We start from the raw sequence: 14,461 nt of genomic DNA, 5'->3' as shown, positions 1-14,461 counted from the left end.
TAGTCCTTGTATATAATATCAACAATTGTTATAAACTGTGCTTTGGTGGTCACAAGAACTGGAAGCAATTTAGCATTCATGCTTCTTTCCAATCAGGTGCTACAGTGCTTATCCTTTTAAAAGTATGATACAAAACACAAAGAGCTATATTCATCTAGATAACCTCTAAGGTTCCCTCTCCCTAGTAAATTATATTTGTTAACCCTTCAATGTAGATAGGAATTTCTGAAGACTGAGGACCAAGATGATATATATCCTCCCAGATACAGTAAATGAACTAAGGAAGGATGTATGCTGCAAAACAGCGTAACCTGGAATCCAGGTCACGAGAACAAGAATCATCTCTGGGGCATAAGAGTGACAATGGTTGTGAGAAGTTTTACAAAGATGAGATATTCTCTGGGTTGGCTGGGGTTCATTTAAATGCCTCCCAAAATGATAAGCTTATCTCAGGAAATCCACTAGGATGCATTCAAATGCCTATACACTGTATCTCAATCCTGAATAAAACAGAACTACTGTTCTGGACCATAAGAATAGTTGATGTTTTTTTAATTTATGTACTGATTTGAGAGAGAGAGAGAAAGAGAGAGAGAGAGAGAGAGACGGGGACAGAGAGACAGAGAAAGAAACATCAATCTGTTCCTGATGTGAACTGACCAGAGATCAAACCCACAACCTTTGTGTATTGGGATAATGCTCAACCAACCGAGCTATCCAGTCAGAGCAAGAATAGTTTAAATTGTTATTTAAAATTGCAATCGTAATGACTTAGAGATCCTGGGTACTATCTTTCAAGGTACACCTCAGAAGTAGTATTGTCTAGACAGGTTGGCTGTCTCTGGATTCTAAAAAGGCCTCATTTGCTTCAGATTCTTAGAGGCAGTCAACACCCTTGCGCTGGAGCTATCCATGGTGCTTGACTCAGAGTCAGCCCACCACTTCAAGCAACTGGGGAAATTAGCTTTCTTACCACATTGTGGCCTATTACAATCATGCCAATATTATGAGCTACTTGTGACCACCACCTGGTCCGCTCTGCCACCAGACAGACCCACAAAGTGCCTTACTTTGTTCTAGCTTGGACCTGCAGCTAACCTAGCTCTGCCTCCCAGGTCTGCTACACAAAGCCCTTTCCGTAGATATATACTGCTCACAAACATTAGGGGATATTTCAAAATGAATATGAAGTGATAAAGTATCCCCTAATTTTTGTAAGCAATGTAGTACACCTATGAAAGATCACTAAAATATTCCGGGCAACAGACTATGGTTCTTCAGAGCCAAGTATGTCACATGATAACTAAAACGACTTTAAACCATTACAATTTTTGCCATTCCAAAATGATTTTAAATAACTTAAAATTTTTTGTTATATATGATTTTGTGGCTGACTTTGGGATGAGCAAAGAATAGAAAGTGTTAACTCAAGATTGATGTTGTAGGTCTCCAGAGAACCCATGAATCCCTTGAAATTATGTGATTAATTTGGCAGATGTATGTTTTTCCAGAAAAGAAGATGCTGAGATTGTTATTCTTAAAAGGTTAAGAATCACTGATAAATTTGCCAATGATGCCCAAATAATGATCACACCAGTTTAAAGGACTAGGCCTTTGTACCTGTGATATAATGAATATACTTATATTATTAGCTCTTTAACCCAGTTCCTGGCACAGAGCTCATAAAACCACTGAAATTTCCTGACTAATATGAGTATTTCTGGTTATTCCTAAGGAACCTCTTTTGAGCACTGAGTTAATGCTAAGAATGATTAAGGTGAGGCCCCTAGAGAGTCTCAGGATGGCACTCATTACCAGAAAAACCAAGTGATTAAAGGGTTGGAAATTTCAATCCCACCTACCAACCTCTGAGAAAGGGAAGAGTGAGGGGCTGGATATTAAAGCTCTATAAAAGCTCTTGAATAAAATTTGATGAGCATACTGGTTAGTGAAAGCATCCATGTGCCGGGAAGGTGGCAGATCCCAGTTTTACAGAGACAGAAGTTTCTGCACTTGCGACCCTTCCAGATCTTGATCTTTGTACCTTTTCACTGTGCTGTTCATTTGTATCTTTTATAATAAACTGGTAAACATAAGTAAATGTTTTGCTGAACTTTGTGAACTGTTCTAACAAATGATCAAACCCAAGGAGGGACTTATGGGAATCTCTGATTTATAGGTGGTCAGTAAGAGGTACAGAAGAACAACCTGGACTTCCAACTGGTGTCTGAAAGGGGAGCAGTTTTGAGGACTGAACCTTTAACCTGTGGGAGCTGACATGATCTCGGAAATGAGATAAACTGTAGAACACCCAGATGGTGTACACAGAGAATTGAAGAACTGCTTGGTAGTACTGAAAACACCCTAGAATATCCAACTGCCTACTGAACAACTCTTTAAATGATGTCCAGAAAACACTTCAAACTCAGCATGTCCAAAATAATACTAAGTTTTCCTAACATATCCCTCTCTTAATCCTCAACATTTCAGTAGATGATACCACCAGATTGTAAAAGTAAAAATCCTGTGAATCATGCTTGATCACAACCATGACTCTTTCTTTTTCCTCATTCCCCTTATACAATCAATCACCAATTACAATATTTTGAAAACCTAATAAATTCTTAAAGCACTTCTAAAACAAAAGAATCATGCATTCTGTAATCAATTTCCAGGTGGTGAAGACCTCCAAACAGTAACTGATCCTATAGGCTAGAAACTCTTCCCAGTGAACAGCAACTTTTTATTTCTTTTTTTACAGAGACAGAGAGTCAGAAAGAGTCAAAGAGAGGGACAGATAGGAACTGACAGACAGGAAGGGAGAGAAAGGAGAAGCATCAAGTCTTCATTGCAGCACCTTAGTTGTTCATTGGCTGCTTTCTCATATGTGCCTTGACCCGGGAGCTACAGCAGAGCAAGTGACCCCTTGCTCAAGCCAGCAACCTTGGGCTTCAAGTCAGTGAGCTTTGGGCTCAAGCTAGCAACCATGGGTCATGTCTATTATCCCACGCTCAAACTGGCAACTCCGCATTCAAGCTAGTGAGCCCATGCTCAAGCGAATGAGCCTGCACTCAAGCCGGTGACCTCAGGGTTTTGAACCTGGGTCTTCCACATCCCAGTCCGATGCTCTATCCACTGCACCACCGCCTGGTCAGGCTCAACTTTTTATTTCTAATAGAAAGTATGACAGTCTCATCATTTTCCTTTCCCTATAACAATATTATGAATATACCAGAGAATAAAGCTAACTCTTTATTCTTCCAATTTTATGAAATGAGATCAAAACAGTTTTCCTTTATCAAAGAGACAAATGGGGGCTGTTTCTGCAAAACAGCTCTTAATTTGAAATACCTTTCATTCCTATCTAAATGGTCCCAAGGATCACAGCAACACTGTTAAGTGAAGGCTGCTATTCTCCAATTTCCAGAAAGTAACAGGAATTTTCCTTTGTCAATAATTCCACAGCTTTACCTAGAAGCCAGCATGACAGATGGCACTGCCAAAAAATTGCCAAATCAGGGAAAAAAAAATACACGTCAAACTCACTGAAATTCCTGGCTCTGGGCACTATTTTTAAATTCTTAATGAAAAGGCAATCTAGGAAGGCTAGATCTCCAAGTGAAATCTAAGGGACCCAACATAAAGATGTTTCTTATTCTTGAAACATTTTATTTCTTAAAAGACTTCTTGAGTGCTTACTGTCTGAATTCATGTGGCAATCTTCCCTTAAAGAGCAAGATATTCAGAAGCATGCACTGAGCTCCCATTTTCCATACATTGCCAGTAACGATTAGAAAGTTCATACTGATTAATTTCTTTTAGGACCACCTCCATACATACCACGTGCTTATTGGTGCTTTCTAGAGTAAACTAATAGCAAACTTTTTAATTATTGTCAGTTGTCCATGTAAGAGAGCAAATCAATATGCAGTTTGAGGCCAACAAAATACTTAGAGTCATTAAGAACAGAAAAAAGAAATATCCAGACTTGGAATACACTACAGTTCCAACAGCTGCTATCAAGAAGGCATAATGGTACTGGGAAAAGATTGTAAAGAAGGCAATTAAAATTACTAAGTTCCTCAGCTGTCTATATCAGCCTACGTTGTGATTCAAAAGCATTTTATTACTTTGCCTCTCTCAAATAATTACCAAGTGATCAAAGTAAAATGCAGTCATCTTCTTAACAGGGTCTTTCACAAAGCACAAATTTTCATATTAAATAGTACAATAAACAAAATAAAAAGAAATAGGTCATACTTTTGGTGATATGTCTAAGAATTCTTCACCAAGCCCAAGGCTCTGCAAATATTCTCCTTTTTTTCCCCCTCTTAAAGTTTTATTTTGCTTTATGATTAAATGTATAACTCATTTTGAATTAGTTTTCGTATGAGGTGTGAAGTTGAGATCAAAGTTCATTTTTTAACCTATGGTTAAGAGTAGAAAAAGATAAGCAACAGACTGGGAGAAAATATTTGTAAAACACATGACAAAGAACTTGTACCTAGAATGTGTAGAGCTTTCAAAGCTCAACAGGCAAAAACCAGTCAAATTAGAAAGTGGGCAAAAGGACATGAAGAAATACTTTACTGAAATATTTCATTCATATTTCAATAAAACATAGATGGCAAATAAGTAATGAAAATATTTGTACACTACTAATCATTATGGAAATATAAATTACGACTATGATATCACTACACATTTTTAAAACAGCTAAAATAAAAATAATAAGAATATCAAATGCTGAGAAACTGGATCTCTCATATATAACTGGTGGGAATGGCCCTGGCCAGTTGGCTCAGCGGTAGAGCGTCGGCCTAGCGTGCGGAGGACCCGGGTTCGATTCCTGGCCAGGGCACACAGGAGAAGCGCCCATTTGCTTCTCCACCCCTCCGCCGCGCTTTCCTCTCTGTCTCTCTCTTCCCCTCCCGCAGCCAAGGCTCCATTGGAGCAAAGATGGCCCGGGCGCTGGGGATGGCTCTGTGGCCTCTGCCTCAGGCGCTAGAGTGGCTCTGGTCTCAATATGGCGACGCCCAGGATGGGCAGAGCATCGCCCCCTGGTGGGCAGAGCATCGCCCCTGGTGGGCGTGCCGGGTGGATCCCGGTCGGGCGCATGCGGGAGTCTGTCTGACTGTCTCTCCCTGTTTCCAGCTTCAGAAAAATGGAAGAAAAAAAAAAAAAAAAAACTGGTGGGAATATGAAATGGTACAGCCACTCTAAAAAAGGTATTGGTTTCTTTAAGAACTAAACCACAGAACGCAGCAATTGCACTCCTGTACATTCACCTCAGAGTTACTAAAAGTTATGTCCACACACAAGCCTGTTCATGATCATTCATAGCAGGTTATCATAGCCAAAAACTGAAAACAACCTGAAATGTTGTTTTGCGCCGTTTTCATCCTATTGATAACCCATGTGTGGTTGAACAGGCCTTTGTGTATTATGATTACAAGATGCCCTTCGGTGATAAGCATCAGAAAACTAAGGGTTAATGACTTGCAAGGTAGGGGGTGAAAAGCACACATGCACATGGATCTAGGGTTCTGCTTTTATTGGGGTTTAGGCTGGCAGCCAAGGGTTTCATTGGCTCACTCTTTACTGATGAATTTAAAACGTAAAAACCAGAATTTAAAGCTTGGGAAAAGTAAAAACAAGTGACCCAAAAGGTCGGTTATTGAAATCCACAAAAAATAATCTCTAAAAGAAGGCACCTCAGTAGAGGGAAGTGGCCTGGCTCTTTATCTAGTCCTGTGGCTGGCTATGTTTATTGGAGATAGCCATCCTTAAAGCGGATGCCTCAGCAATCATAGCTTAAGTCAGGCACTGACACTGCAAAAAGAAAAAAAACCTGTCAAAGTTTACACTACAAAGGTCTAATAGAAGAATGGTTAAACAAATCATGGTGCATCCATACTATGAAATACTATTTAACAATGGAAAAGAAACAACCTATTGATTGATACACACAACTTGGGTAGATCTCAAGGGTATTATGTTGAGTGACAAAGCCAATCTCAAAGAGTCACATACTGTCTGACTACATTTATGTCAACATTATAAAAAGTGACAAAGTTATACACATAAAGAAGAGATTAGTTGTTGCCAGGGGTTAGACCAGCGGTTCTCAACCTGTGGGTCGCGACCCCGGCGGGGGTTGAAAGACCAAAACACAGGGGTTGCGACCCACAGGTTGAGAACTGCTGGGTTAGACAGTGGGGGAAAGATGCAGATAGGTGACTATTAAGAGGTAGCATGAGGGAAATCTTTGTGATGATAAACTGTATCTTGACTGTGGTGGTGGGTACACAAATATACACATGTGATAAAATGATACAGACCTTTACACATATTTATACCAATATCAATTTCCTGGCTTCAATATTGTACTACAGTTATATATAAAATGTAACCAATGGGGGAAACTGAGTGAAGTGTACACAGGAATCTATATTTTCTTTGCAACTTCCCATGAATCTATAATTATTTCAAAATAAAAAGTTTTAAAAAATGCAATCAATATTAAATCATCCAAAAGTTTGGGAAACATGAGAGAATTTATAAATTTGTTGAAAAGGGTAATGTAATGCTAAGTGAAAATCAAAGAGCAACATGGGTGATCACGGTACAACCTAGAAAGAGCTGGAGAGTTTGTCTAACTCCCAAAAACAGATATTTCAAACATTTATTGAGTACCTAGTATATGTAAAACAGTGCTATAAACAGTAGTGGAATTAAGAAAAATAAATTAATTTACTAAGATGATAAGATAGAATAGCAATAAAAGTATAAAGGGCCTTTGCAAAAGCAGTTCCCTTTGCCTGGAATGCTCCCCTATTTTTCAGTTAGTTCTTATTATCCTTGAACTCGCAGCTCATTGTCACTCTCTAACTCTCCTCACAGCCTTCCACATTAGATCAGATTCCCCTACTACATGCTCGGAACAGCACTCTACATTTTGCATTCAAAACATTAACCACCATTCACAAAGAATTGCGTGATGACTTGATATTCCCACCATTAGGCTAAAACCTCCAAAAGGACAGAGAGAGGTTTGTGTAGCTCGTCATTGTATTCCCCAACCCAATGTCACAGCTGGCAAATGACAAAAGCTCAAAGTATATCACATGACTAAATCTATACAAAGCTATAATCCACATGTACAATTAGGCAGACAATAAGTTACTGGGGTTTAGAAGAACCCTAGATCACCTCAACTTGAGAAAGCCAATTTATATGAGAGAAAAGGTTTAGCAGAGGATAAACAATCTTATATCCAAAGCTGAAAATGAAAAGTCACCCTTTGGCAATAAAAACTCACTAAAATACCGAAGCAGAGATGCAGCATGTCCAGTGTGCTTTACAGAGATATTAATGTGGAGAATGAACTTGAACTGAGAGGATAAGACACACTAGAGGCAGTAAAAATAGTTCAGAGGACAATGTAGTAATACAGGCACAAAAGGATAAGGTCCTAAATGAGAGGGTGACCAATGGAACAGGCAGATGTGAAAAACACTAAGAATAAAGAGCCAACAGAACTTAAGAACTGCCTGACCAGGCGGTGGCACAGTGGATAGAGCACTGGACTGGAACACAGAGGACCCAGGCTCAAAACCCCAAGGTCGCTGGCTTGAGCGGGCACACACCAGCTTGAGTGCAGGGTCGCTGGCTTGAGTGTGGGATCATAGACATGACCCCATGGTCACTGGTTTGAGCCCAAAGGTCATTGGCTTGAGCAAGGGGTCACTCGCTCTGCTGTAGCCCCATGGTCAACGCACATATGAGAAAGCAATCAATGAACAACTAAAGTGCTGCAACTATGAGTTGATGCTTCTCATCTCTCTCCCTTCCTGTCTGTCTGTCCCTATCTGTCCCTGTCTCTGTCACTGTCAAAAGAAAGAAAGGAAAATAACAAGAATTAACTAGATATAGAGGGATGGAAGGGGAAAGAGTCAGCAGTTCAAGATAGAACCGTTAACACAAACAGGAGGTCCTGACCATGTCCTCTTAGAAGATGCAACATAACTCTGTTGGAAGTGAAGGATAACAACCACACAATTGAAGATGTGAGACTAATAAAGAAAAGTCAAGGCTGGCAAAAGATATGTGTGAGCTGATTACAGTTTTAAGGTTACAAGAGTGAATAAAATCTCTCAGAGGTGAGGAGGTAAAAAGGGCCTTGTATTAAAATCCTTAAAATCATTTGATTTGCCCTTGCTTGAATTATGTTTATCAAGCTATAGAGTAATTCAGACTGAGTTCCTTGATCACATCCTTGCATTCTCTTCTATAGTATACATTACAGGGTGTTATATATAACTAGTGAACAATAAGTGTCTGTCAAAGAAATCAATTATTTTAAAGATACTTTCTGATTAATATTTCTTGTTCCACCTGCATTTTTTATTTCAAAAAATGGTGCCACGGGACCAGACTTCACTTTAAATTAGTATAAATAGTGAGTTTAGACAGTTTAAGTAATTTATCCAAAGATCTGATTTCCCAAGGCTCTAAGGACTGAAAAAGGGAAACCTGACTTTGGGGCTGTGAAAAATCTAAAAGGAAAAAAAATTAAAAAGGAGCCCCCACTGAGACCAGGGCTAAAGCAAACACCCCCACTAGAAGCAGGGACTGCTATAGGACTGAAAAACAAACAGACCAGACTTTGGGACTGTAAAAACCGCTTTAAAGAAAAAACAAGCCCCAGATGAGACGAGGACTGAAGTAAATTCCCACTAAAAGTAAGGAATACTCTTCAAGAAGATTTTGAATAAAATTAAACAGAAAATATTATTTACTGAGGGAGTGAAAAAAAATCAAAATTTTCCATTGATTCAGTTGACAATGTACAAAAAATAAAGAAGCTTCAGTTGAAAAGAAAGATAAACAAGATAATAAAAGGAAATTGAGAACGGTCGAGACATATATGGTACTTTCTTAAAAAAACAAGAGGGAAAAGTCATTGGTCTGCTCTCTCCCAAGAAACACTCCTGGATATTGCAGTCAAAGGTAGAGTCATAGGCCAATCAACACTTAGGTGAACAGTATTTCTCCAGTTGCAGTTTAAAAATAAGAAAAGGGACTACTAAAACGGATTAGGGGAGAGATTACTTGACAGCCCTCCCCAAATTAAATTATCAAAGTCGCAGTATGTCAAAATGATCCCACCCTGAATCATAAGCAAATGCCTTGGGTGTTTCCGGATAGCTGAGTGTATTTGAAGGAGAAGTCAGGGGAGGCAAACACCAGTTGGAGTCACTGACTTTAAGAACCGGACAAGCCATCTATAACCCAACTACTCTCTCAATATCAAACTGACTCCCACAAGTCTAAAAGATAGTCGACCATGGCCTGCTTGTTTCCAGCAACAGCAAATGGACTATCGATAAACGGATCATTCTGAAGTGGACGGATCTAATTTGCTACAAAACCCTTCGAAGTTATTGCCCAGTAACTTTCACCTCTGGTCGTGGATCTCTCCAGAACAACATAATGAGAGCCGTGTTTTGTTTTGTTTTTAAGCTTAAAAACAACAACTACTAGGTATTACTTCCTGACATGTCAATATGTTCCCTTCTTTCAATATTAGGAAATTTTAATCTTTTTTGACTCCCCTTAAAGGAAAAAGGAACGCTTAGACACAAATTCCTTTAGATTCAGGGAGGCGACCTCCAGAGTAGAGACAGGGGCTTAAATAACTATACACGTTAGGAGACGTTGCAACTTATATGAAATCCCCATTGCCAAGAAGCCCAGGTGCTGAGACGCGATAGGAGCTACACAAAACTGGCTTGGCAGCTCCAAGGCTGTGGAGAACGAGAAGCCTGCACCTCTTCTTGCCAAAGCCGCGAAGGCAGGGTGGGCTCTCCTTCCCGGGCCACCGGCAAGCGGAGCGCCTCACAGGGCAGAACCCTCGGCCCCGGAGAGGCGGCAACGCTAAGAGAAAGGCTCGGTGAAGTGCCTGGCAAATCCTACCCCGCGCCTCCGAGACAGCTGCCCGCACGCCCAACCACCCTGCAGCTGAGGCCGTGCAGGGAACCGGCACCAGTAGGAGGTCCAGCAGCTGAGACGTCTCTGGCTCGGCCGGGGTTCAGTCTATCACACCCGCCCACCCTCTCTCACTCCCCCGCCCAAACCTCAGTCAGGGGTGACCCTAAGGGGTGGTGCCCAAAAGGCACACCGCGGCTGAGGTGAATGCTGCGCGCCGGCTCCGAGCTCCCGGGCTGGCGGCTGCGGCGGGTCACTCACCGAGAGGACGCTCATGCGGATTGGGGTCTCCAACAGGCACGCCATCTTGAGCCTTCCCACCCGGCTGTAGCGGACGCCGGCGCGGGGGCCGGCACTTTCGACAACAAACTATTGAGCCAAGGACAGGCACCTATGCAGAAAGCCACACAGGTAGACAAGAGCGGACCATTCTCCAGACACAAATGAAGTATGGCCACGGCCAAAAGAAGGGAAAACAAAGGGAAACCGCACCAGGGGCGTACCTACGAATCGTCGGCTGAGAAACAGCAGCTACTCTCAGCCTAGGTTAGAGGTGGAAACCGACAGCATTTCCGCATGCGCAAAGATTATCAGCGGGGCCCCACCTACAGCTCGCGGTGGGCGGAGCCTGGGGGGCGGGGTCTCGCTCCTCCGCTCCAAGCTTCTCAGGCTGATTCGTAGCAATTATGAATTCGCGTATTTGTATTCCGAAAAATAAGTATGTAAAGCCACATATATAATTTGTACATTTATTATCGCACTCCTTCGCACCAAACTTGTAACGTCAATATCTCCATTTTTCAGATGCAGAACACGTGATCTCAGTACACAGTCTTCTGCCACCAGTAAGAGTGTTTCACAATCCAACGCTGAAGGGTGACCTGCTTTAGCATTATCTGCCCTACCCATTTATTCTGGTGTTGTGCAAAGAACAGATACTCCAGAGTCAAAATGCCTGGGTTTAACCCTTGCTACTTCATTTACCAGCTGCATTACCTCCAGCAAGTCACTTAGCCGCCTTTAAGTCCGTTTTCTCTTCTGTTAAATAAGGCATGTGAGGATGGAGAACGTAAAGGTCTTAGGACATGCCTGGAACGTAGACAGCATTACATATGTGTTAGCATTTCTCCAGCCTATAGATCAAGTAGAAGAAAAATGGCAGCAAATGTCTGAATAATTCACACTAAAACGCTGATAACTGAAGCCAAATAAAAAAGTGTTTCTAATTACAGTATTTCTGATGAACTCAGCTCTCCAACTTCGCGCGCACTCGTGTGTGTGGACCTACCTACAAAACTGCCCGGACTTGGCCGAACAAGTTTCACCTTCGTGCTGCTCGCAGCCAGTAAGATTTTCTCAGGATAGTTGCAAAAGAGCTTGTTACGTATCTTGTTCTTCCATTTCTGTAGCCACTCCCTAACTCAAGCTATTATTACTTCTCACTTGGGCTACAGCAATAGCCTTCCAACTGATCTAGAAGCTTCTACCCTCTCCTTCACTTTACTCCTTACTGCTTTCCTATCCTCCCTCTGTATTTGATTTCTAAATTCATTGTACCATTAATCATCCTTCCTTATCTATCTGTGTGTCCCTAACAAACTGTTAAGTTTTTGGAAAACAGAAATTTCATTTTAGATTTTCCTTCTGCTACAATACTATTTCCCAGACTTTAGTAATCCACATACCATCCACACCATCTTTGCCAATCTGTGTGCAGGTGTTCTTATTCACTCAATATTTTTCTAAAGCCCATTTCAACTCATTACATAATTTTAGTCTCATCCTAAACCATAATACTCTGTAAAATCAAGTTTATTGTACTCTATTTTTATTCTAGTACACATTAACATAACTACAAAAAAAAGTTTAAATGTCCATCCATGCATCACCTAAAATCATGTCATGTACTGCATACCACAAGAGCACGGAGCGTAACAATTACTCAAAGTATACAGAGGTTATCAGTAGAATTTTCAGTTGGTATTTGTATGATATAGAGTTATTATAGCTGTGTTTGATTCACACTTCCTCTATTAGTTCCAACCATATATTCTCCAGGAAGCCCCTCTTCCAAGTTTGGATTAGGAGAGCCCCTCCCTCATGTCTTCGTTCATCACTGTTCTTGCAATAACACAACATCTCTAACAATATATTGTAATTCTTTTAAATTGTTTGTCTCCCCTTTATACACTTCATGGCAGGCACGAGGAATTTTATATTCTAGGCCTTTTATCTTACTCTCTGCCATAGGACAGTCACTTAATAAAGATTTGTTGAATCAATCATTGGCTTAGTTTAGGCACCCCAAAAAGTAGATGCTGGGACAATGATTTGGGTACTATTAATTTATTTGAGAAGCATTTCTGAGGAACAAATTGATAAGTCAAGGAAAGTGAGAAAAGAAAGAAGAAAAAGTCAATATAAGCATCCATTATTGAAGTTACTGCTTATTTGTTGAGGGCCTCTGAGAAACATGCCCCCGGATATCCATCTTGAGGTTGGAGCATTTATTTACCACTCTCATCCTATCTAACCTGATTGAGGGGTTCTCCAGGGCTGTCAATTCCCTATCCTCCTAAATTGTACTTGTGCACAAAATAGAGAGGACTTCCTTAACCTGATGTAGAAAAGCAGACTCTGTTAGCAGATGTGTTTCACGATGGAGAAGCAGAAATAACTTAGGAAGTGTAAATATTATCTTTTCACCATTTTCAATTCAGGAATGGAATCTGGAAGCCATAAACCCTATTAAGGAGAGATATTGTCTGTGTGTGTCTCTGTATATGTGTTTTCTGATGAAATCATAAAGTCCAATGAAATGCTGACAAATTGAAGACTCAGGGACTAGAGACGCCATACCTAACTCTTATACTTCTGTGGTGTTTGTTTCTGTTCAATTTAATCACCTCAGATATGCTCTCTCCTTAGTTTTCTTAGGTATGCTTCCATCTAGTGGTGGTAGGTGCTGTAATCACTAATCCAATATAAGACACAGATAGCAAGGATGGATGTTTTGCCTAATGTTTGCAACATTTTATAAACTGACTTGAAAACTTGTTGCCCAGAAATCTCCATAGTTTACTCCATTATTCATGAAGGTTTCTGCTCAATGTATCACCATATCAGCATGGTCTTTCAGAACCAGCCTATATTTTTATTCATTAAGTACACTACTGCCCTCACCATGACATTTCCTACCCCCTTACCCTGCTCTATTTTGAATCATCCATCTTCTAAACACAGTTCTTCCTTACTGTGTCCTTTATTGTTCTTCAAATTTTGTCGTCAAGTCATTTTCTTTTTTCCAAAAGGCTCATGGGTACTGTCTCCCTGGAAATTTTATTTATTTTTAAAAATTGATTTTAGAGAGAGAGGAAAGGAGAAGGAGATTTGTTGCTCTCTTATTTATACATTCATTGGTTGTGTCCTGTATGTGCCCTGACCAGGGATCAAACCTGCAACCTTGGTGTATTGGGATGATGCTCCAACCAACTGAGCTACCCTGCCAGGACTGGAGTTGTTTTTGTTTGTTTGTTTGTTTGTTTGTTTGTTTTTTAATGGTTGAAAGCATCTGCTTTGACCTTTTCCTTGAACAACACTTTGGCTAATACAACATACAGAAAAACAGAACACATTCTAGGTATTTTGAGCAAAAAGATTACAAAATTGCTGAAAGGAGTAAAGATACAAATGCCAGGAGAGGGAGGGGGAGAATATTACTGGAGATCGGGAACATCAGGAACTTCACCAACAATTAAAAGCCTGGGCTGCTGAGCTGCCACCATCATACTAAAGCCAGAAGAGAAAAGAAACCTTTTTCTATCTTCTAATCCCTGACAAGAAAAATATTCTGAAATGTTCTAAATTAAAATTATAGCTGCCTGCGAGTGAGAGAAAGAGACAGAACAGTCAGACTGTTGATGGCAGTGGACCAGCTCTGACAATTCCTGCTATCCCAGGAGCCTCCTCTTCTTATTCACAGATAAACTTTCCAGTTTGCTGCCCACAGCTAATCCACAGGAGTGCACACTTCTTTGAGCACCTGATGCACCTACGTCAGAACTAGCCCCATTTCACCTTCTCCCATCCCCTTTGTCTACAGCCAGTGTCATCCTTTCTGAAAGCCTTACATCTTTCTGCCCTCTACTTGATGTATAAAAATGCTTTGCAAAAATCTGGGACAAAAGACATGTCTTTACTACCTAGCCATGTTAGACCTTATTGCCCCAAGATCAAACTTTTCTTTTTTATTTCCTTTTTCTTTTCTTCTAGCAATGACCTAATAAACTCTTTCTTTTAAAACAACTTTCAGCCTTGGAAGTTAATTTTTTGTTGTCGTTTAACATCTCAGTAAAGTGTGGGGGGGGGTGTTTGTTTGTTTTGTATTTTTCCGAAGTCAGAAATGGGGAGGCCGTCAGACAGACTCCTGCAAGCGCCCGACCAGGATCCACCCGGCACGCCCACCAGGGGG

At 40.7% G+C, this 14,461-nt stretch overlaps 1 protein-coding gene across 5 annotated transcripts in view; it reads right to left on the bottom strand.

Annotated features, from left to right (window-relative positions):
• Positions 1-10,532, bottom strand: part of ARMC8 (armadillo repeat containing 8) — a 115,484-nt gene extending 104,952 nt beyond the window's left edge. For 3 of the 5 annotated variants that reach the window (XM_066245057.1, XM_066245056.1, XM_066245058.1), the window contains exon 1: positions 10,252-10,530. Coding sequence is in view for 3 of the 5 variants with exons in the window: in XM_066245056.1 (XP_066101153.1) it covers positions 10,252-10,296 (45 nt within the window). In the remaining 2 variants the exon portion in view is untranslated. Of the gene's footprint in view, positions 1-10,251 lie in introns of all 5 variants that reach the window. The other 2 variants (XM_066245059.1, XM_066245060.1) reach the window with 1 other exon arrangement.
• Positions 10,533-14,461: the final 3,929 nt, after the last annotated feature.

This window comes from Saccopteryx bilineata, chromosome 10 (genome assembly GCF_036850765.1).
Source record: "Saccopteryx bilineata isolate mSacBil1 chromosome 10, mSacBil1_pri_phased_curated, whole genome shotgun sequence".
NCBI classification, from domain to species: Eukaryota; Metazoa; Chordata; class Mammalia; order Chiroptera; family Emballonuridae; genus Saccopteryx; species Saccopteryx bilineata.
Note: the sequence above shows the minus strand (reverse complement) of the source record. Positions and strands in the feature narration are given on the sequence as shown.